Source organism: Penicillium griseofulvum (genome assembly GCF_001561935.1).
Source record: "Penicillium griseofulvum strain PG3 chromosome Unknown contig_95, whole genome shotgun sequence".
NCBI lineage: Eukaryota > Fungi > Ascomycota > Eurotiomycetes > Eurotiales > Aspergillaceae > Penicillium > Penicillium griseofulvum.
In genome coordinates, this window is record NW_024467454.1 from 835,693 (window position 1) to 858,744 (window position 23,052).

The 23,052-nt window shown below is 48.6% G+C and overlaps 7 protein-coding genes across 7 annotated transcripts; 2 read left to right on the forward strand and 5 right to left on the reverse strand.

Annotated features, from left to right (window-relative positions):
• Positions 1 to 739: 739 nt before the first annotated feature.
• PGRI_058320 (PP1-complex regulatory subunit GLC8) lies at positions 740 to 1,767 on the reverse strand (the record flags this gene model as incomplete). Its single annotated transcript, XM_040793545.1, has 3 exons — positions 740 to 848; positions 910 to 1,636; positions 1,719 to 1,767. 3 exons carry the CDS (start codon positions 1,765 to 1,767, stop codon positions 740 to 742), a joined length of 885 nt encoding a protein of 294 aa, XP_040648400.1.
• Positions 1,768 to 2,733: 966 nt separating this feature from the next.
• PGRI_058330 (uncharacterized protein) lies at positions 2,734 to 10,291 on the reverse strand (the record flags this gene model as incomplete). Its single annotated transcript, XM_040793546.1, has 6 exons — positions 2,734 to 5,908; positions 5,965 to 6,074; positions 6,140 to 7,482; positions 8,259 to 8,350; positions 8,405 to 9,516; positions 9,572 to 10,291. The coding sequence occupies 6 exons, from the start codon at positions 10,289 to 10,291 to the stop codon at positions 2,734 to 2,736; spliced, it is 6,552 nt and encodes a 2,183-aa protein (XP_040648401.1).
• A 1,163-nt stretch (positions 10,292 to 11,454) lies between these two features.
• On the reverse strand, positions 11,455 to 12,546 carry PGRI_058340 (uncharacterized protein; the record flags this gene model as incomplete). The annotated part of the gene is made up of 1 exon (XM_040793547.1): positions 11,455 to 12,546. The coding sequence occupies one exon, from the start codon at positions 12,544 to 12,546 to the stop codon at positions 11,455 to 11,457; it is 1,092 nt and encodes a 363-aa protein (XP_040648402.1).
• Positions 12,547 to 15,449: 2,903 nt separating this feature from the next.
• PGRI_058350 (peroxisomal biogenesis factor 3) lies at positions 15,450 to 17,302 on the reverse strand (the record flags this gene model as incomplete). Its single annotated transcript, XM_040793548.1, has 3 exons — positions 15,450 to 16,609; positions 16,673 to 17,025; positions 17,145 to 17,302. The coding sequence occupies 3 exons, from the start codon at positions 17,300 to 17,302 to the stop codon at positions 15,450 to 15,452; spliced, it is 1,671 nt and encodes a 556-aa protein (XP_040648403.1).
• Positions 17,303 to 17,962: 660 nt separating this feature from the next.
• Positions 17,963 to 18,698, forward strand: PGRI_058360 (autophagy-related protein 101; the record flags this gene model as incomplete). Its single annotated transcript, XM_040793549.1, has 3 exons — positions 17,963 to 18,050; positions 18,109 to 18,462; positions 18,511 to 18,698. The coding sequence occupies 3 exons, from the start codon at positions 17,963 to 17,965 to the stop codon at positions 18,696 to 18,698; spliced, it is 630 nt and encodes a 209-aa protein (XP_040648404.1).
• Positions 18,699 to 19,337: 639 nt separating this feature from the next.
• Positions 19,338 to 20,123, forward strand: PGRI_058370 (uncharacterized protein; the record flags this gene model as incomplete). Its single annotated transcript, XM_040793550.1, has 1 exon — positions 19,338 to 20,123. One exon carries the CDS (start codon positions 19,338 to 19,340, stop codon positions 20,121 to 20,123), a length of 786 nt encoding a protein of 261 aa, XP_040648405.1.
• Positions 20,124 to 21,011: 888 nt separating this feature from the next.
• yop1 (putative membrane biogenesis protein (Yop1)) lies at positions 21,012 to 22,034 on the reverse strand (the record flags this gene model as incomplete). The annotated part of the gene is made up of 5 exons (XM_040793551.1): positions 21,012 to 21,135; positions 21,188 to 21,245; positions 21,298 to 21,361; positions 21,586 to 21,792; positions 21,981 to 22,034. 5 exons carry the CDS (start codon positions 22,032 to 22,034, stop codon positions 21,012 to 21,014), a joined length of 507 nt encoding a protein of 168 aa, XP_040648406.1.
• Positions 22,035 to 23,052: the final 1,018 nt, after the last annotated feature.

Genomic DNA, 23,052 nt, shown 5'->3' on the forward strand with positions numbered 1-23,052 from the left:
AGGGAAAGAGAAAAGATGGGGATTGAGCGAAAACTTTCAGACGAAATATATCAGAAGTACATATGTAGATGGCCTGGGAGGGACATCGCCTATATTTCTCAATTCTCAAGCAGACAATGAGACACGGAAGCGCTCCGTACTCCATGGAAGATCTAATTATGCTTGCTTTTCCCTCTCCGACCAATGCGAACATAGCCTTGGTGCACCTGGTGCATTGATACCCAGTGGCTCTAGCGAATACCGACTGGATGCCAATTTTGATCCAGGCCATTCTTAAATTACAGATATTACTTGGTAATATTATGTACAAAGACCATAGAGGTACATATCTAGTAACACAAAACACCATATCTTTCGCATTTATATCCATGTAGGACAAACCCCGGGACGATCTTTAGATCCTCAGAGCTTATTTAGACAAGAATGTTGGTATAATGCTACGACGCTACATGTAAGGTCCGGTAACGTATAAAATCATGTATTCCTTTCCCACCAAAGGACCACAAGGTAATAGACCTAGTCTGGAGCGAAGAGATCATTTGCCAAGTGGAAACTCAGACGGGTAAATGAGCAATAATAAAAAGCCCGGTAAGGGGAGATAGCGCTGGGGGAATATACACAGAAGAGAACACAGAATAGAAAAGAGGCGAGACTGGTGCGAGGGCAATCTGAAATCAACTAGGACGCCGCCATATGGAGAAAACTAGACCCAAAGATACAATATCACAGAAGCCTATCTTTATTGTCCGTTGTTGCGAAACCGCTCAGGCATGTGAGGCATAGACGGGGGGATACCAGGCTCTGGCCCGTCATTATCTTCCATTTCCTCATCCAAATCCTCGGGATGGCTAGACATGGAAAGTTAGCGTATAGAATCAAAGTATTAGGGCTGGACCAGGATTAACATACGCAAGCAGTTCCTTGATATTCCTCATCTCATAATGCTTCTTGCGCTGCTGCTCGAAATGAGCGTGCTTCGCGCGAGCTTCTTCAGTCGTCAAGAGCGGGTCATCAGCAGGCGCATGGACACCATTCGCATCATCCACGCCAACATGAACATGCTTTTCGCTCTTATGCGAGTCCGTGCTCATGCTACGGTCACGGAACACACGAGCGTCGTTCAAATGAATGTCCTGCATGGTTTCCTCAGGTTCACCAAGCTCCAGGTCAGGGATTTCATCCTCGGACACAGTCTTCCGGTGGTGAGTGGGTTTGGCCGAGTCCAGCTCATCGACGACAATGCCCTGCGCATTAAGTAGGGTTTCCTGTGCAGCCGCATCGTCGAGCCGCATCAGCTCATCATCTTCGCTCGGGTCGTAGTGAGGGGCGTAAGGAGTCTTAGGTTCGTCGATCTTCATCTTCGCTGTCTTTTCCTGCTCCGTCAGGTACAGGTTTGCTTCGTCCCACTTTAGACGGGGCTCGTTTTCGTCATAGGCGCTGGCTGACGACTGTCGGCGCGAGTTAGAGCCTGGGTGGGTAGTGGACGAGGATCGCCGACGACCTGCGTTCTGCAGGGTGTTCTGGATGGTGAGTTCCTTGGTCTCCTCTGGCTGGGAGATGGCTGGAACAGAGAGTGGGGAGGTGGCTGCCATTGGAGCGGAGGCGCCTTGGAAGGAGTTGGAGTTCTTGAGGATGCCTGTATTCGGCGCAAAAGTGCACTGGTCAGATATCATCGTTGCTTTTGGTCGCCGTTTGGTGCTGACATAGTCTGAACTCACCTCTTGGCCGATGATGCACATCATCGGAGCTGTGCGCCTTGGACGGCATGTGTGGTGCGGTAGTCATGGTGGGATGATAGATAGGAAAAGCCGTATGTCGCCCGATTTGCAAGTGGACGATGTAATAAGAAGTTTGATTTCCAGGGGTAGGAATCAGGGAAATGAAGAGGATGTGTGGCCTGTTTTATTTTTATTCTATCACAAGCCTCGAAGTTTGCTCTGCAATCCGTGCGAGAAGAACAGAAGAGGCTGAGTACCGCCTGATATGGTTGGTAGGGCGGGTAGAAACGGATAAATCAAACGAACATCAGCCTGACTCAGATAGATATCAGCTCACAGTAGTCACGAGTTGAAGCAAAGAAAAGGAAGAATATAAGGTCAAGTGGTGGGGTGCAAATGCCTCGATGACGTCGGCCCGATCATCTACCCGACGAATCCAGCTTAGGTAACGTTTATCAGATTCACCTGTCCAGGTGGGCAAGAGAGATATGTATTATCTAGACATACGGGACGTTGGATGTCACGTTACATGGTTGTAACCTTGTAATAACTTGATTTTGTATGCTAGCCGAGAATAACCCGAACTGTGCATGACGTTTTCGCGTGAGCTTCAAGATATATAGAACTAGAATGGAGAGATACGAACAATACTTGTAGATGGATAGGCAAGGAAATATAAGATTAAACTGATGGAGACAGCAAACTGTCCAGTCTTTCAATGTATTCAAGAACGCCAGTCATGTTCCAGAGCTAAGCCCAGAAACCCGAGCAAGAGTCCCAAAGTCCATGAATGCCTCAAAACACCCAACTAGATCGCCCGAACAGGGGTATATGGATATATATGCAACGAGGTAATAATCACGATGTAGAACAAATAAACAAGAAAAAAGTCAAAATCAAAGTGAAAGAAAGAAAAGAAAGAAAGTAAAAGGATCGAGCCTGCGAGGAAAGAAATGAGAAAAAAAAAAGATAAACACCCAGCAAGACCAGAGAAGCATACAGGCCAAGTAGCCTCTCATGCAATGGAATCGAACTCCTCACGCTCACGGAGTCGATTCCGAGCAAGGGTATCGCCACCACTGGCTGACAGCTGCATCCAGTGCAGCGCCAGGCACATACTCTGTGGGTCCGATTTAGAGTCTTTGTCTCGTCGGTACATCATCTCCGCCTTAAAGGTATCCCGTGGGAGGGTCAGAGGGAGTGTCACGCGTGGGAGAAGTTCTGGGTGAGTTAGATAAAGGATTGCAAGTTCGCGCTGTGCAACTGGATTGCCCTCTTTAGCAGTGATGATCCACATTCCTGCTGCATCTTGGATAGCATGGCCAGGGCGAGATTGGAAGTCCGAGGCGAAGGGAGGATAGCGACGAGACAGCTCCTGGAAGACGATTCTGTCGGCGATCTCGACCATGCTGTGGCAGATCTCTTCTTTGAGACTTAGTGCGGCCAGTCCGAATTGGAGGAATGCTGTCCCGCGGTCCGTTTTGTTTAGCTGATCTCCTGGGACGAACGCTGAGATAAACTGCAAGTCTCTGAAAAGGGTCTTCGGCTTCACTTCTAGAATCAGATCGCGCAAGGCTGCTACAATTTGTGTTTCCGACGGAGTGGAGTAATCAGACCGTCGGGAGCCACATGTAACTGATTCGGGAGGAGCAGAAGAAGGTAGCACTGGGTCCATCTGTGGTAGGTTGTTGGCCCGCCCCTCTGAGAAACTGTGGCGGCTGGCTCGATGGAGTCGAGAACTGTTTCGCATCCTGTCACCTTCTCCGGTGGAAGAGCTGATAGTAGCAGGGGAATCGGCATATTGTGGCGAAATGAGCGATGCAACCACCAAGGAACGCAGGTCACGCAACGCGTTGAGCTTTACGAAGGGATTTCCATGACGCGAGAATACTTCGATCAGCCGATGAAAGACTGCCTTGTATGAAAAGTCCGACTGCCCATTCGGTTCCGAAGATGCTTGCGGCAGCTGCGACGAGGCTTCCACACGAGGAGCATTGTGTTGAGATATGCGCAGGTTACCCAGAGACCTGCTCCGGCGACCTTTCAATGAACCACGTTGCTGACCAAGGTGCTTGGAGCGCTCTTCATAATCGACGTAGAATTTCTGCACAGCAGCTCGTCGGCGCATTTCTACCTGAATGCGTTTCTGGCCTAGCGCATTGGTGAACCAGGCGTCAGTTTCACTACCACAACTCCATACTGGAGAGCCCAAATCACTTAGAAGCAAGCTAGTCAGTGTCTGTCTCAAGCCATCCATGAACTCCGTCTTCCCCTGTGTTTTACGTTCGACACGACGGGGCTGGCGGGTTGCCGTCTCACTAAACATAGATGGTGGTCGCGAGTACACGCTCGACGCGCTAGTGGCATACATAGGGTGCCGCTGGGGTGCAGACCAGAATGTACTATAGGTGTCACCGGTCGATATCGAAGCAGCACGACCAGGCGAACCACCGAGAGAGGACATGTCAATCGAAGGTAAGTCACGCTGAGGCCTCCATTTATCGGAGATTATGCTTTGGATAGAGGGCTTGCTAGCCAATGATGGTGTATCTTGTGAAAGACGAGGCATGGGATCAGGCATAGGCATATTGGCACTATAGAAGTGAGAAGCGGAATTTGTGTCCTCGCTTGTGGTTGTTGAGGGCCGAGGAGTGCTAGGCATAGACATTCCGGGGAAGGTGCGAGAGCCGTAACCCTCAAATCTTGAGCGTTCTCTCTGGAAAAGCTCACTTGCCCATAACACCGGTGTCTCAGTCATTGTTTCACCCACTAGCTTATTGATGCTCATTCGGACCTCGTAACAGAATCGATGGATTCTTTCTTCACCCTTGCAGAAATTGTCGATTCCGTTGTGCGACAACCATTTCCGAGTCAGCTCGACTTGCTCGTCAGAAAGCTTATTTGGTCCACCCTGGCTGCTGGGTGCCTTCATCATATTCATAACTTGCACTTCGGGTTTCTGGAACAAGGAACCGCCCAAAGACTTCGCCCCATAACGAGAACGTTGCTCTTCAGGGAATTGGCTGAAGAGTCGGGCCGAGTAGATCATCGTTTTCAAAGCCATAGCCACATGTTTAGCCTCCTCATATCTTATAGAATTCTTGACGTCATTCATGTACCACATCTTGTCTCGGATCTTGCAAAAAGTGGCTGTCATGTCTTTCACTTGAGTTTGGAGTCGGCGGAGACTGTGATCGAGAGACACAAAGTCGCTCTCGCAACGCTCAATGATAGCTCGTGATTGGTTCAGTGAGCGACTATAATTCTCATGCATCGGGCCTAAAATCCATGAATCGTCTGTGGCCCCCGACGAGCTAGGTGTTCCTCGTTGCCCAAGTTGCCGTGAAGCATTCCACCAGTAGTGTGCACCAACAAAATCAGAGTCATGATGGCAGCAGAACATCGCTTCGTTGAACCGCTGCTTTAAGGACATGGCTGCTGGCTGCGTAGTATGGTGTGAAAGAAACCCATAGTCGCCCGCATCTTGAATGCGGTTCTCCTTGACAAGTCGAACTATCGCTGTCTGTAATGCTTCGTGATTTTCCTCCAGTCCTAGCGTCGTGGAGTGCGCGTCATCTTCACTTTCAATTATCGGGCCTTTTGACGTTTCATATCTGGTATCTGGGAGGAGACTCCAAGTTAAGCCATGGCCGTCTGCTGCAACCGAGAAGATGGTCCAATGCTCGCCGGAGGGGTGCTCTAAGCTCAACCGCTCATTAGGATGATCTAAATCAGTTAACTCGAATCGAATGCGAGCAGCCTTTTCAGACAGGCTATTTTCCGGCGTTGAGATAGAATGAGTTTCCACCGAAAAGATGGAACCATTATGTGATGTAGGGTTTGAACTTGTATTTTGGTTGAAACGAGTGAATCCAGAATCCGAAATTGAGTCTGGCCGAATGTTGATAGATGGTGATTGACTGGATGGCCAAAATTGAACTCCCGTAGAGGCTGGTGAAGAATGCAATGAAGAGGGACTCTGTTGAAAAAGAGCGTCTAGGAGTGTGAGAACATCCAAAGCAGACATCATTAGGAAAGTTGAAGCAGATTTTCGTTGATAAGGAAGTGGCGTGTGTGAAGAGGGAATAGAAGGGTCTGCCGATACCTTCGGCGACATCGTGTTATGAAACCGAGAGAGCATATTTTCAACACGGCCCTTGATTGTCGGACGAGGGATTGAGAAATGATGCCTTAACGAGATTAGCAACAACGTCGGAATCTCGAGAGTTCAAGGTAGATGACGTACATTGAACGCAAAACAGCAAAGACTTGAGCGTAGGCGCGATGCCCAACCTGGTTCAGCAATTTCTCGCGAGCATCTTTTCTGATATGGAAGTCTAAAAGCAGTCCGTGGGTCTATTACAGAAATAGCAGATTGAAGTCAGCTTCTCAAGTTCACCAAGGGCTAGAGGCTCATATACCTCAGGATACGTCAATGCGCCATATAGGAACTTTGAAAAGAACCACTGGAGGAATAAAAACTCCAAGAAACGACTGCTAGCCTCGGGATTATCCAGCTTCCGCAAAACGGCCTTTGCAAACTGGAGCACGGCCTGAGGAAAGCCGCCATCCGGGTCATCAAGTACACAGAACAAGTCATCCACGGCAGAAGCAAAGAATTCCTCTGCAACATCCGTTCGCATGGGGTCCAGAGAATCCATGGCAAAATCCAACCCGGGTGGTGTGGCTATAGGCTCTAGGAGAAAAGCACCGGTTTGTAAAATGTCCATTAAGTAAAGTTCAAATTTGGGGCGCGCTTTCCAAGTGCTGCCGGTAGTCCAGGAAGAAAGGATCTGGCCGATGAGAGGATAGTATCTACTACTTCCGTTGGAGATTAGTTGAGCGCAGACAGACGACCACACTTCCAAACGCAAACGGGATTCAGGCGTCTCCGGATCCAAAGGAGCAGCAAAAACATTAAACAGCAGTATAGATAGCGGGTCAGTCCTCTCAAAGGCATATGCGTGATCCTTAAAGGCAGCGGACTGAGCCTGGCTCCTGTTTAAGAAAGACTGGGCCCGAGCCCGGGAAGTTGAAGGGAACGCGGGATCATTGGTATCCAAAATAGTGGCTGGAGAAGTAAAAGCAGCCAATTGGGACGAAGACAGGCTTTGTAACCGGTCGACCAAAAACTGGGGATCAGAGCGGACCAGCCGCAAAATTTCCAAGAAGTCCGTCCGCGACTGGGGGCTCAGCTGATGAAGGAAATCCGGCAAACGGCCAATGTCAGTTCCTAAGGATAGCTCCCCGTCCATGGAGTCATTGTGGCTATCGTTAGGAGCAGATGAAGGGCATGATTCCTGGAGGTCTTGAAGTGTATGATAGAGAGTAACGAAACTGGCCTTGTCATCATGGCGGAGAGCTTCAACGAGACCCCGCTGTGCAGTCAGCCCGACACGAATCATACGGGCAGAGACGCCAATAGACACCTTGGTGGCACGCAGGCGCTTCTCCAGTCGCTTCCTTTGGGCTTGTTTGCGCTGGTTCTGGTGATAAAGAGTGGCCAAATCCTCGAATGATATTTGTGGGACATCCACAAGCGCAGGTATAGAAGCCGTTGTGGGCCCGGGATTGTGTCCATTGGAAGTGGCCTCTACCATGGGACTGGCACGGCCCGAGCCCAACTCACCTCCATTCAACGATTCAAGTGACGACATGGGCGATCCCGGAGGTGAAGGAGGCAAAGGCACATATGTGGGATCTTGCGCCCGATGCGACAAGTCACATGGTGTATTAGCTTTGGGGAAAGCAAGTATTTGCTCGGCTGGGGCTGGTTAGAGGCTGCAATCATAAAGTATAATTGAATATCCCTCTCTTCCATAGAAAAGCGCAAAAAGAGAATACAATGACGTACTGGTTGCAAGGAAACGGGGTTCTATCATCTTGCCATTAGCGACAGACAGTCGCAAACCCCCCCTAGCCGAATGCCTATCGCATTCTGAAATGAAAATATTCTCAGAGTGACGATTCACTCGATCGGATAAACAGTTGACTTCCAGGATGAAGGTGGAAGAGAAAAGGCGGGGGAGAGAGGAAAGGGGAAAAATTAAGGGAGGGGAGAGGGTTATAAAAAGTAAGAAAATAAGTATAAAACGAAAACAAAAAGGATAAAAGAACCCTCGAAACGGACAGTTGCAGACCAAAGTGCTAAAAGTTAAGTAGAAAAGACTTCTAAGTGGCTTATTTAAAGGGTAAGTTAAAGGGTAGTTAACATGTACCGAGTACAACAAAATGATGCGTTGGCAGTGCAGGAATGAGGTGTCCATGCGCCCCTCATGCGCCCCTCAGATTTTATAGACGTGTACATGTACATTTCACTAGATCTTATTAAATTTAGTCGTTTGAGACTAAGATCTAAATATCTAGTGGCAAATATTCTCACATGTTATGTACTACGACACGCGCACAATCAACATTTATTTCATGCAGCTAAAAACATGTTTGAACACGATTAGTGAATTGTTCATGGACAAATAGATATCCCCCACCAAAAACTCCGTTCATAGGTACTCATGTAGAGAAATCCATAATATCACCGACAAACCCATTTCTTGTCAACTTCTTTTTGCCCGACACGAGCAGCAACTTGATCGAGGGTGGCTTTGAGTGTATCCTTAGACACCTTGGGGAATCTAGATACATCCAGATTAGTATATGCTCTAATAGAAGTGGACATGGAAACCAACCGTTTCTTTAAGATCTCGACCAACCCAATCTTACTGAGATCACTGCCTTCAACTGCTTCCTTGAAATCGGCAAGTTGGTCTGGCGGGAACGGTCGTTTCGCTTTCGAAGTAGGAGGTAAAGCACTGCCCGTCATTTGTCCAGGGACTGCAGGAACAAGGAAACCGTCTATCGCTGTTGTGGGTCGCGCTTTTGCAGGAGCTTGATCCACAGGCTTGGGTTTCTCCCAGTATGCTGTCGAGAAGGGGTCGATGGGGAGCTTGACCGTATCGGATATAGTCTCCATCCGATAGGCCTCCATTTCAGGCTCGACCCCATTAGAAGCCCACTTAATTCCAGTAGAAACAGGCTCTAAATCACCAACTATGAGTCGCCGTTTGCCCTCAGCAAGGGCATCATCCTCGTCATCCAGGAAACCCTCGAGATCATCCTCGCCATCATCACTGCCTTCATCTTCTTCTTCAGAGTCTAGCTCTTCACCCTCCTCGGGTTCCTCCCATTCCGCCTCAGAATCATAATCATAATCGGTATCCGGTAGGCCTCGGTAATAGGGATTTCGTGCGAGTCTTCTCGTGGATAACTCAGACACGCGCCGGGTATAAGTTCCCTGATATGGAGGGCGTATGTCCTCACCAAATTTGAGAGACTTCATTGCGACCTTGCGTAGAAGTTCTTGTGGCTTCGGAGATGGCATTATGGTCTGATTTTGAGTCTGAGTTGAATCTTCGGATCTTTGTAGCTGCAATAGTATGTCCCTGACAGAGGTCGTTGGCCGACGTCCACGACGGAAGGGGATTATTTGGAAGACTTCTGACGGACGGAATGGATGTATTTGGATGGGGGTTTCGTTGTGTAGATATTTATCTATCACTTCGTGGACGTGCTTGAGGGATTCGGGATCACGCTCAAACCGATGGGGAGGTGCCACAACGGTATGAGATTGCAAGAAGAAAGCAGGAAACTCTCGCTCATAGTCCGACTGCACGCTACGAGTTTCGGGAGAGCAATCGGCTATAGTAGATGGTTTCTTAGGCGAAGGAGCTGTGATCACCTGTCCTGACGAAGTAGAAGGCAGCGGTGGTTTGGCAAAGAAGGAGTTCAATTTCAATTGTGACTGAATTGGTCAATTCATTGGGTATCTTCCTGTTAGGATGATGGATACCACTTACTCGAGTCTTCTTCTCCTTCTCCTCGTCCTTTTTGCGCTTCTCTTCTTCCTTAGCAGCCTTTTCGTCTTCCTTTGCCTTCTTCTTTTCGTCACGCTGCTTGCGTTCCTCTTCACGTTGAGCATCTTTCTTGCGCTTTTCTTCCTCTCTGTGTCGTTTCTCCTCTTCGCGCTCAGCATCGCGCTTCTTTTTCTCTTCTGCCTTGAGGCGTCTCTCTTCTTCTCTCTTGGCTTTCTCCTCCTCCTTCTTTACCTTCTCTTCCTCCTTCTTCGCCTTTTCCTCAGCTTTTTGGCGTTCCTTGGCCGCTTTTTCTTGTTGCTTGGAATCTGTGCCAGCAGAGACTACCTTGCGTTTCTTGGAGGCCGGGGCATTAGGCTCATTAGAGGTAGCATTGGTGCCCGGGGATACTGACCCCCCGGAACCAGCTCCATCTTCATCTTGTTTACGTGTTTTTCTCATCACGATTTCCACCGAAGGGGGAGGAGGAAGGGTACGCTTGATTTCAACTGGCGGGGAAGTGATGGCGTCAGTTTGGGAGGTAAAGGATGGATCGTAATTTTCTTGGTTTTCGCCGGCGAATTCGGTCAATGGTCGCTTCGCAGTTGGCGAGGGTATTTGGACATCATCAATCTCGTGAATAGAGCGTTTTCGGGGACCGGATGAAGGCGATGCGGGAAAGGATGGGGCCGACTCCATCGGCGAGAGAGATGTGCTGGTGACCATTGACTCCCGGGTTGGGAAAGAGCTGGTCAAGAACCTGAAAGTTTCAGGAGGGTAGGTGAGGGAAGGGGCGATGGGGACAGGCTGTCGTGTGATAGATCGCGACTTCCGTTCATAGATGGGTTGGTCGTGTCAACCAAGGGAAAGTGCGATTTGGAGAGACAAACAGACGTCACTCAAATTAGACAATTAGTCTGGAACTGCCGAGTGTCGACTTCACTGTTTAATGAACGTACGGAGTAGAGCAGTGATAGTTGGGCCAACACTGGGACGCGTTAATCGTTTCGCGCGCGACCGATAAGCACGTGTGGGCTTATGTAACCACTATACGTGCCCGACCCCAGGCTATTGTGTGGGGTCTTGAATGTGGACGGAATACAATTTAGGGCATCTTTGGACTTCTAAGGTTAACATGGAACAATAGCCAGACACTTATGTGGTCTTGTAAAGTTTTTTTTTTTAGTAGTTTCCGCAAATATCCTTTCTGTACTGGCGGCTTTTTTTCTTGAATATTTTGGAAAAAAAAGCATAAAATGTCTAGACAACTGATCTATGTACGACCTGGAATGAGAATGATGCTTTGTCCTTTAGTCTTCCAGATGCTCAATTCCCCTTGTTACTATAAGACGATTCAAATATGCGCTGCACTATAGTATACAACAGCTAAAACGAAGAAAAAACCTCCGTATACCACACGACGGAAATGATCCTAAATGAGAGAGCAATTGGGATAATCATCGGTTTGAAATTACTCTTAGATTAAAGGAAGCTATGCCGGGTACCCAACACGACGGCGGCCCGTATGCACCCGCAGAAGGACGAAGACAACCCAGAGAGCCAGTCTATGAAGACCAGCAGTGTCATCGAGGATATACAGCAAGAGGAAGCAAGCCTGGAGAAAAACAAAGATGCGGCGCTTTAAATAAAAAGGAGTAAATCCGACAGCAAACGTGCAAAGATATAGACAAAGCAGGAGGACGCATTGGTCTAAATCATCAAGATTTGCCGAATGGGGTCAGGTGTGGAGTTGCAACGTGATAGGTATTATGTGCAATTGATGAGGCGGTAAGAGAAATCACGTAGAGATCATAAAAGATAGAAGAAGGCGGGATATGAGGAAGAAGAAGGATAGAAGAGTTGGCAGATGCTGTATGAAAACAAGGACCTCAGTCGCTGTCCGAGTCGGGGTTTGCGACGAAAAGTCGCACATTGGTCATAGAAGTAGTTCGCTCGTCTACACTGCCTCGTCGTCGCAACTCGGCTGCCTTGCGGGCTTTCTCGGCCGCCGAGGTAGCGGCGCTCGGAGCCTTCATGTCACCAACAATGTCTTCTTGCTCTTGCTCGCTGCGCTGTGTTGTCGCGAAATCATCTTTTTGTAGAGACGACAGTCGGCTCTTTTCTTCTTCATGAATCTCCGCGGGTGTATTTTCAGACACTTCTGGAAGGTCGGTCTTCTCATTCGGTGGCGTGCTGTTGCTGCCCATCGTCCCTTGTGTCCGGGAGTATCCACTTGGATAGCGGTGGGCACTTCCTAGAGAGCTACGGCCACTGCCGGTCCGTCTGTGAATTGCGCCACCATCACTGCTGAGAGCGTCATCATCCCCATCGCCGACCTCGTTCGCGCTCAATCGCACGGGGACCTTAGCGCCTACTAGGTTTGAGGGCGAGAAATCAGCAGCTCCCTTAGGACCATGTCGGATCTTGCCACCACCCAAGGTTCCTGTCCGGCCAGCGCCTGAGCCATGGACTTCAAGGTACGCTCTTTTCTTGTCTCGCAAGGCTTGTTCTCGCATTCTAGGGTCTTCGGGCTGTGCCCGGTCACACCACACGGTAGCCTTTTGCCGCCGCATGAGGGCTACATATCCAAGCTGAGAGTTGGCAGAGCGAGACGAGGCAGTTCGCCGGATGTCAGAAACGCCTTGCCCCGCGTGGGGCGTCGGGTGGTTGCCGGTAGACGAGGTCGACGTAGTGGTGCTAGACATGCGTCGAGAGGATGCGTGGTGAGGGAGAGTCATGGTTTGGGGAATAGGAGGCGGAGGAGGAGCGCCGTGGTAGTGCTGGGAGCCGCTTGAGTAGGGCAACACGTTGGAGGATGTGGTTCGAGTCCGACTATGTGTGGTCTGGGGGCTTGCTAGATGAGGCGCAAGTTGAGGCCGTGGAGAATCATACACCTGATATCCACCATATCCATGCTGGGCACCAGAGAGGGGCTTCCGGGCAGGAGGCCCTTGGTGGAGGGGCATTCGAAAGTCAGTCATGTTGGGCGGAATAGTATATCAGCCTTGTAATCCCAGCTTGCGGGGCCGCTGTTCTAGTGGTTCGGTTTGCTCGTAATTGTGCCGGGAATTATTTCAGGAGGTAAGATCCTGATTCGTGATGATGACTTGGGAGATGGCGTTTTGGATGCGCGCGCGGCTGACGGATAGGGAGATAATGCGGCCTCAGCGCCCACTGCAGTATGCAGCCGCCACAATCCGCTTTGGGGGGGTTTTAAGCGGAAGGAAGAGAGTCGAAGCGTTAAAATATGTAGTGACACCAAGTCGTTGTGGACGTTCAATGGGCTGATTTTCGGATTGATGCTCGGACTGATCCTCGGGGTAGTTTTAAGGCGAAGGTGACGGGGTAGGAGCGCACACACGAGGTCCTGCAACTCAATCGGTAGGTGATCTCAGAGGCTGTAATAAAAAGGATAGATTGCAAAGAAGCAAATAACAGCCCTGGAGTCTGCCAATAAATGTCGAGACGGGCAGGAGTGGTCGGGATGGGCGAATCTTAAGGGAGGCAGGGCAGATCGGGGAGGACTTTGACCGGCCGTTCCCTGGTTCAGTAAATTGATTGGACGATACGGAACACGGCGGAGGATGTACTTTCCCACACAATTTGGCGGGTGGAGTACTTAGCTCAGCCACATATGAGGCTGGGTGAAACTTACGGTAAACGGTTACATTTCAAGGTTCAGAGTTCAATACATAATACATTCAATGATTCAAATGTTGTTTCAGATTGTTGTCTCTCTTCAGCTCTCATATTTAAATGTCATTATTTCTTTCGCAGGCTCTCTGTCGTGGACCAATGTTACATTGACATGCCAGCCCTACAAATTTGCCTCCCGCTGAGCACGTGAACGCTTTTGGCCATATTAAGGGAACTCTTGGTTGTTCTCAAGGAGATATCATTGAACAGCTTGTCTGCGGAAAATATGTGATATAATGGTAGGTGTCATGGGTCTCCAGACTCACCCAGCCGACATACACCACATAAGGGGCTACAGCTCCAACCGGCTCCACCATTCAGCTGCCTGCAACAGGAACACTACCGACAATGTTAGTTGATAGTGCACACATCGTTACTGTTGTACATATACACTGGGATCTGCGGTCAGATCGCCATCGTGGGTATAGGCGCCCCGTGTCCCTAGGGCTTTCGGTTAGGCTCGAATTCGAAAATCGTGATATGGCAGCAATCGTGGGATACTCTGAGCAAGTTAAAGTTAGTGTTAATTTGTTGCTACTCATGCGAGATGTGCATAATGCTGGTGTAGATTGGCAGGAACTAGACGCCCAAGGCGACGCCTATTTCGTTGGATTCACTCACCGATACGAAGACGCACCTAACTCAACCCCTCCACATGTCGTTCCTAGAGACGACGGAATACCGGCCCGCACCCTAGAACATCTAGTATCTGCGACCAGCCCTGGCCCTCTTGATTAGGGGAATATCGATTTCAAGTCTTCTTTGATAGGCAGAATGATCACTTGAGTGGGGACTGCCGCTATTATATTATTTACTGTAACATGAATGATGATTTCAATTATAAGAAATTTTTTAGCTAATAGATCACCTATTGCACATAAATATATGAATCATGGTACTTTAATAGAGTTAATATGAACAATATCACCAGCATTTATATTGTGTGCTATATTCCCGAAGTACGGAGTCGTACTTAATTGTGTATAAGCTACAGAGTACGAAGAGAAAAATAATGTCTCTTATTACGGGATGTGCTAGCTTCTTGTTCCCAAACTGGCAAGTTCAAGTATCTATGTTGTATATGCAATCCTTAATAGGGACCAGGAGCGATGATAGCGGGCTGATCATTGGCCTTCATTGACCTGTGCACAATGCGGGGTATACCTCCCTGAAATGGTAACGTTGAAAAAGAACTGCTATGTATATTGCATAGGGGATTTGCCCTTAAAATAGCCGGAAGAAATATTCCCAGTCAGAGCGCGGCGTACTTCGTACTCGTTCCTCTGATTTAGGCTGTACTCATAATTGAACCATTGGAAGAAGGGGCATAAGACGATGCTCCAACCCCTTTTAGATCATCGATGTGCAACCCCTTGAAAGCACATCAATACCATATTCTAGTAAAAACAGCTAATGCCCATAGTTCAATACAATGAAATTTCAACAGAAGATAACTGCGCCACATAAGTGGGCTGTATTAGCTCATTGGTGGACCTCGGAACCTGGAAGCAGCAATAGGAAAATTAAAGTCGTGACGTCAAGGTGTTTCAGTGTATCCGAATTAAACAAAGTCACACAAAAGAAAAAAAAGTGCCTGTGCCTGATGATACATTGACATTCAGAACAAGGCACAAGCCAGAGATGGAAATTATTGTGAGAGTGGGGGGAAAAGAAAACAAGTTACGAAGACGCTAGTATGAACTACTCTGTAAATAGAAAATATACTCCGAACGAAGTACAACATATGTTGCATATCTGCATGTCACAATTCATAGCCTGAGACTAGTGGATATTACCGGATATGTCCAGTTCATATCTTCACTTTCCAGGGTTTCTATTTGCAGTTACAATCTCACATGGCAAAGTCCCTATATGCGTCCGAGCGTAGGGCCCCGGCTCCACCCACACTAGTCTACTTTGGTCCGGAGTATAAAATCGTACAACTCGCTAAACTATAGCGCGTTCATGACCCGCTCGTTAATGTCTAATTCGTCATAGCAAAAACATGCAATGGGAAGATATAAGAGGAACAACTGAATTGGCATATATCATTACAGTAACTCAATTCTATCGAGATAATGTATGCGGAGATAGAAAATCCAGAGCGATGTGCTTAAAAAAAGAAAGGTATAAGGATGTAGAGAGAATCAAATGAATCGCCATTAAAGTTCAATGTCTCTCCATTGCCTCAGTGTGCTGGCTGGATTTCTTCTGTTGAGGTGTTCCCATCATCCGTGGCCTTGCCCCAAGCCTCTTCGAAGGCCGAGTCCGCCAAAGGCTCAGGCTCAGTAAACGATGGTTCCTTGAGCATGGAACTGCTTGGTTGTGGCTCAATCATCTCCTTCGTTATATCAGCTCCAACTTCCTTCTCAACAATCACTTGGGAGAAAGATGTTGAAGTAGTTTCGTTATCGACGAGATCCGTCTCCCTGGTTGGTACTTGGTTGTTCTTGGCACCAAGAAGCTCCAGGTCAAAGTTCGAACTATAGACCACGGCGGAGAAGGCCTCGAGTTCACGCACATTCTGGTCCATGGCGACCAGATACTCGTTTGGTGGGTGGGCACCATTGCCAATCACATGTGCCTGGCGAGTCATGACAGCTAGGAGATTGGCAAGCTTCGTCTTGCGCTCGGCGTTATCAGCAAGGGGCACAACAGTGGCAATTGAATCAAAAGACTGCAGGGCGGTCTCCGGTGCGGAGGTGGGCGCCTTGAATGCGTCAGCAGCACATCTTTGATCAATAAGGGTTGAGAATCCCTCGTTGTTAAGAAGTGTGAGGACGAGGGAGAAAGAGGGAGAGTCGATCAAATCTGCTGTCTCATCTAGGAGGTGTCGGAGCTTTGACGCGGTCTGGGAAGAGGTCGGGTCAGCTACGCCTTCCACACCCGACTCGCGTAGGACATATTCCTCTTCCTCTGCCGGGGGAAGCAAGCAAGAAAGCCACTTTTGAGACCGTCGCTCGTCCTCAGTGCTGCCTTCCACCTTCTTTCGGACTTGCAAGGTCAACTCAGAGAGCTTGGCCAGACTGATATCCTCACGTGGATTCAAAGGTCCAAATACATCCTCTACGGCAGTTTGCACCCTCCCCATCAGGTCTTTCCACCCGCGGTGAAGCAGCCACCAACTGAAGGCGAGGTAACGTCGGTTGGTCTCGAAGTCATCGCCCAATGTTTGAGTGAGTTCATCATCATGGTCTTCCAGACTGATTGTTGAGCTGTTGGCGGGTGGCGTAGCAAGGGAGATCACGCTGGATAGGTAGTTCCGACGGCCGAGCAGATTAAGTTGGATGTGAGTGAAGACGGTGAGCAAGGAGAGAGTATAGACCATAGTAAAAGACCGAGTGACAGCTAGAGAATGTTAGTTACCGAGAGACGTGGAATTATTATGGAAATAGCCGAATAAAGACTCACAAGTAATCTTCACCTCATTCCAGAGCTGTGTCTTGTTCCGTTTGGGCCGAGGTGGTTCATCTGAGTTCAGAGAAGTGTCTCCAACCTGGCTTGCGTGCACATATCCCTCACTTTGGAAACTGGAGAGGCTCCTTCGATCATCGTCCGGTAGACTCGGAGATATTGAGCTCAGATCTGACCCAGTTGCCTCCCCTGCATTGAGCCGAGCTAATCTCTCTGCTCGCTTCTGCTGCAGCTCCTTGGTCAATTCCTCAACAGGGAGAGCATCGATAATATTCTCTGCGGCGGTTGGCAATAAGGCGAGGACAGTATATGTGCAGTCGGTTTGGTTTTGTTCGAATCGTCGGCGTAGACTATTGCCACGGGTCAGTGATTCCGGTTCGGGGTAGTCTGGTTGGGGTTGCACGCGTTACAAGCTCGCGTGCTTGCTAGCGGAGGGATAGAAAGTCATCAAAAACACGGGGAAACTGACTTTTCGCGAGCAATCCGATCGCTGCTCATACGCTCCCGTGCCTCGGATATCTTGGATAGTACATATTGTCCGGCCAAGTAGCCAGCTCCTATCACCCCAGCCCCGATTGCAAGACCCTTGCGATTGCGCTGGAACCAGCGCCTTGTCGCACCGATCATATTTGTGTTTGGTGCTTCTCTCAGAAGAAGTCAAAATGAAATGCAATTTCAAATCATGATAGATCCGGGAGATGGATGGTTCGATAGATGGGGAAGAGAGGCTTCGGGCGCTGATCGCCAATTTCAGGCCTCGGCTAGAGCTCGCCCTCATGCAGTGAACCGAACCTATAAAGCACCACAGAGGCTTTAAGTACCTAAAGTACCTACATATTGTGGCTACATATAGAAATTTTGAATAGCTTCTCATTTCTCGAAATCATCCAATAATTATATCAACTGGTCCCACTAGAGCTCCCGGATTCAGTGTGGCTTTCCCGCAACAGCCCGCTGATCCCTGTATCTTTCTAAGATTATCTTCTCGTTTCTCTTGAATACTCCGCATACTCCGGACACTCCGTTCATGAAATCTATATGTTCTCTTTCATTCAAACTGGTTTCCCCCGACTTCGATGATAAGCGATAAGCTTCAGCCGGCTTCCGATATAGGCCCGCCCCCCCTTGCCATAGACTTAGAGTCATCCCTCAACCTTACACCCCTCGATGCGAATAACTTTTCTTGCGAACAGTCTCTCTATTCTGTGTTTACGATAATACTTTCTCCTCCACAGGAACCGTTGGACATTGCACTCTCACCCATCCCGCTTGGTTGCGAGCTGCGTCATGGCGGGGATGGAGCCCCGCAAAACCCCTCCGGAGTACTTCCTGGAGATCTTCGCAGACACCACCCATGTGCGAGATGTACTGAAGGGTTAGCCGTGGTCTAAGGATATTTGAAGCATGTTCTTAGTGCTGATTTTTCTTGCCAGGTGTCCTGAACCTCATTTTCTTCCACCGTTACTTCCCTTCTATCCGGCCGGTCACCTTTGACGTGCTCGACTTCACACTCCCTGCTATAAACGATGCAGACCTAGAGACCCTGATTGAATCGCGCATATCTGCTCTGGTCCGACAGCACCTGTCCTCCGCAGCCGGCGGGCAGGATGGCCAAATTGTTGGTGGTGGCGGAGGTGTGCGAGGGCGGATCGCAGTCGAGTTCTACGAGAAGAAACGACGTCGTTCCGGACACTGGTTTGGCGGACTGACAGGGAAAGGCGAGGAAGAGGTGTGCTGGGAGATTTGGACACTTGATGTGACGATCGCGACACCGCGCACTGAGTCCGGTATGTACAGTTTGCGGGTCCCTTTATCCAGAGCTAATTTGATTATAGAACGAGCCAAGGTGCGCAAGGCAATGGGGAATATGCTGCAAAAGGCAGCTTTAAAAATCTTGAGCGTTGTCAATCGAGATAAAGATCATATTCCGCCCATCACCACTAGCGATTCCAACCCGTTCCCCTATCGGATTGTCGTCAACCCTCGTGCTGACGGCTGGGGAAATCGCATCGGGCTCTACTGAGCTATGCGGCTTGACTATAAGATCCTGGATGATACGCCCAGAATTGTCAAGTTTGATATGTTCCCACTCCGATTATTGTTCAACCAACCGGACACATTGCTTTTACTTCCCTTGGAATATGGCTGCGGCCGATCGACCCGATATGATTTACGAACTATGTCAGATATTATAAAAAGGGCCATTACTATGAGCCTACGAAAACCTCATGTGCTGTGCTTGTGCTTCCAAGCGATGGCCGTACGGAGTTCAGTGTTTAGGTGTTTATTTTTTTGGATTCATGAGAGGGATAGGCTGGTTAGGTTTACAATGCGGCGTAAGTACATACGGATTTTTTTTATACTCAATTATTACAAACATCAATACGAATATCCTATCCCAGGCCATCTATTGAGTCCTAACGAGGCATCATGGACCATAAAGGCGTGTGATATCGGTGTACAATGTCTCAACCAGATCATCATTGTATCTGTCTTGAAGTATTTCTGAAAGCAAATTCAACCGAAGGTCCCTCCTGCATACAAGCCTGCATGCTGTAAGCAAAATGGTATGACTGAGCCAATGATATTACATTTGATCCCACAACACCCAATACTTAGCCGCGAATATACTCACCCCTCCATGCAATGCGCCAACATCCTAATGCAGAACCAAAGAAGCATCACATTGCTCCAGGCAGAAGCCGACGAAGACAACGAGAGTTATTTCCGACTTCTGATCAATGGGTCAGTCAGGTATATAACCATTGTCCAAGGCATCTGGAGCACGGAGGATATGTGCTTCGGTCCATCTCTAGCCTCGATTCTCCCGGATCTTCCTACAGGTGATTGGAACGACGGATTAGTGACCAAACACCCAGAAACCGGCGAACCATACTTTGCGCGCGCCGCTCGAACCTCATTTCCTGGAGTTACGAATACATGGCATAACACCTTTGTTGATTATCTGGACCTGAGAGAGGCTAGGCGACTCCGAACAGGCGTCTACGAAGTTAAATGTCCCCAATTTGAGGAACTTGTCGTCGTCAAGTTTGCTCGCTTTGATTGGGAAATTGGATATATGGAGGGCGAGACTGCTGCCTACAAGTTGATTGAGGGTTATGAGATTGGTCCCCGGTTCCTGGGACATCTCACTGAAGATGGTCGTGTTATTGGTTTCTTGGTGGAGCGTATTGCCAATGCACGACATGCTGGGCTTCGGAATCTTGATATTTGCCAACAGACTCTTACTCGGTTACATGCTTTAGGGATTAAGCATGGTGATGTGAATCGGTTCAACTTCATGATTCGTGACTCGAGGGCTATTTTGATTGATTTTGACACGGCGCGCAAGTGCAATGATTCTAAGTTGCTTGCTGAGGAGATCCAGAATCTACTAGAAGCGTTGAAATCCTCGTCGGATAAGGGTGGTGGGGGGTATCTTTGTTAGCACTGGCTAGCTGGCTTTCCTCCCACGGGGCTCGCGCCTCGCGCTCGGTCCGCCCGTATATGACATCCCAAGGAGTCTAATACGAATCTGGCCCGGGGATGCTGGCCGTGTTGATATTCATGCCGAGGCATACGGTTTGGCCAGGTTCTTGCATGCTTGATCTGGTATGCGAAGAATGGCTGCAAGGCGCATATTGAGAAGAACTATTTTGTTGAAGTTTATTGAGATGTGTGGGCATTATCAGAGGATGTATTCGCTGGACAGTTGCGCAAGGTGTTTTGAGGAGGCCATGGGGTCATGGGAGTGCTCAGGTGATGCTGATGATATGACATGTATGAGGTATGAAATAGCATAGACCGGTGGTTTCGGGGATGATTTGGGGGCAAGATCCATACACATAAAATAAGTGGCAACGCAACTAGCAGACCATCCCAGTATACTCCTGAACCTGTAGATTGGCCCAAACATCCCGTGCGGTTCTCGTGGGACGCACGCGGCGCACAGCGCAACACCCCGAAGATCATGGAGATGATATGGAGCTCGAACATCTGGAGATAGTTGCATCCACATTCACAATGTATTATGAACTACACAACTAATCCACTCGAGAGTGACAAAGTGGCAAAAACCAAGATAAAACATTCTCATATTCAGCGAATATCCAACCCCAGACCCGTCGCAACATTTCTCGGGCCCTCTCTATTTCATGTCCCAGCTATTGAACTGCTCCTATTTAATCATAGCAACGAAGCTTTGAGCCAACCACATCACTTCGTGCTTAGTGCCCGCAAGGCACAGAGAATCGGATCCGCGACCTGCGTCCAAGTAGGTTCCACGGAGCTTTTATTGTCCATGCGATTCTCGGTTGAGGGGTGAGACTACACCCGTTTAGGTGGAGTGGGGCTTGCTCGCAGCCTCGGCCTGGGCGCGGAGGTTGGAGGAAGTACCGCTGGTGGAGAAGAAACGGCCAAGCACGGGCTGGAGGAAGGAGTGGAAGACAACCTGGGCACCGCTGTGAAAAGAAAGTCAGTCATCGGCCTCAACTTGCTGGGATAGTAACATACCTGGTCTGGGGAAGAGCCATCCACATGATCAGGACGAACTTGAAGATGTAGTAGAAGGCTGGGATCAGTTAGCAAAATAGTGGGAAGATAGGCATCTTGTGGGCACATACGGAACCAGTAAGCGGCGCTGATGGCGCTTTCAATGACAGTCAGGAAAGCGAAGACAACCCAGTACTATCAAGTCATATGTTAGAATTATTGGTCGTGTGCAAGCGGGAAAGATGTCACGTGGAAGGTGTATGATAACCCCGAATCGGCGGTGATTTCATATATCCGCCCGATTGCGACAACCAGGTGATAGAATCAGGTGAACTTACTGTGAGCCACTACGAGAGTGAAAAAGAGAAGTTAGCGATTTGCGTATGGAAAGGGAAATGATTACAAAAAAAAATCCTTACCTGAGTGTCGTCCTTGGTGCTTGAGGTGAAAAGCGCCTGAAGGGAGTAGTAACCGGGAACCAGGAAACCGGCAAAGTTGACGAGGAACTCGCCAGCAATGTTAAAGAAGACCAGGAAGAAGTAGACTCCGACAAGGCCGAGGATGACATAGACCTTGGGGACATTGGTCTGACGCTCAAGGTTGGCAAGGACAGGGTACTTGGAGAGCTACAAAATGACGGATGTCAGCTCAAAATCACAGCGATAGATAGCATAGTAAAGTGCCCAGCAGGGCATCAAAGAATGCCATTGCAGTCTGTCCTGCTGTGGTCGCTGGCGCTTAGGAGCATTGTAGCCTTCAGGCGAGGGCTAGACCTGAGGCCCCAGCGAAACACACACAATGGCTGGAAACGTACCTCCTTGTCGAGCTGAGCAATAGAGTGCTGGGCACGCTCCTGGAAAGAGGCCATTTTTGCTTCTAAAGGGTATCGTTTGTGGGAAAACAAGTCAAAGAGCTATTAGGATGACAATGGAGCGAGGGATGGTGAGAATGCGACCGGTTGTGTTGGCGGCAAGAAGCCAGAGGCTAGCTTGTGTGTATCACGTGATGAGCATGACGTATTCGTTCACTGCAGGTGCCATGTGAAGCTGCACCAAGTAAATTGTTATTGGTTTGATATACTCTCATTATCAGTAGATACCTTGCATCAGAAGATCCAGCCTTGAAGGCTATGCATATTTGGTCACTTGTGTCTTTAAAGAAAAATAACTATCTGCTGGAGTGCCTAACTGAGGGGCCAAGGCAAACATATGATCCTAGCATGTAGGCGAGTTTTAAGCTTTAGAAATACTAGCCCTAGAGGACATAGGTGACTTGAAACAGATCTCAAATGGAACATAATGAAGTTGAGTGTATCAGAGTGAGCTAGTCTGCTTTCCTCATGCATAAATCTCCCGAGGTATACGGACTCCGTAATCATAACATCCTACGCATGACGTACGCGGCTTTCCAAAATTATCAAGACTGGTTTGCCAGGTAAATATGTATATCATGCCCGGCCTGTTGTTTCGAATAATTCTTTTCTTTCCATCATGAAACCGGGGAGGGTTCCTTTGTGGGCCTCCCCTGCAGCAGTTGGTCCGTTCGGGTCTTTGTGATGCATCTCCCGAGGTCCCGCCTATCAACATTGACCAATTATGGAACACTTCATAGAAGTACGGCACTTATTTTCTCTTTGACCTGAGGTATCAATTTCAAAACAAAAATGCTAAACATCTTCAAACACAAGTGACTTGATTGTGTTTCATCGTCTTGATAACATCACATAGTCACGTGACACATATTGATAGGCTGTCAATTACAAGGTAAAGAAACCTTGGGAGCAATTGAAACCCAAAAAAAAGGGGGGAAAGAAAAAAAAAAAAGACAAACATTTGCCGAGAAGGCATACACTTAACAAGTGGCTGACCGCCAGAGATGATCTCGGA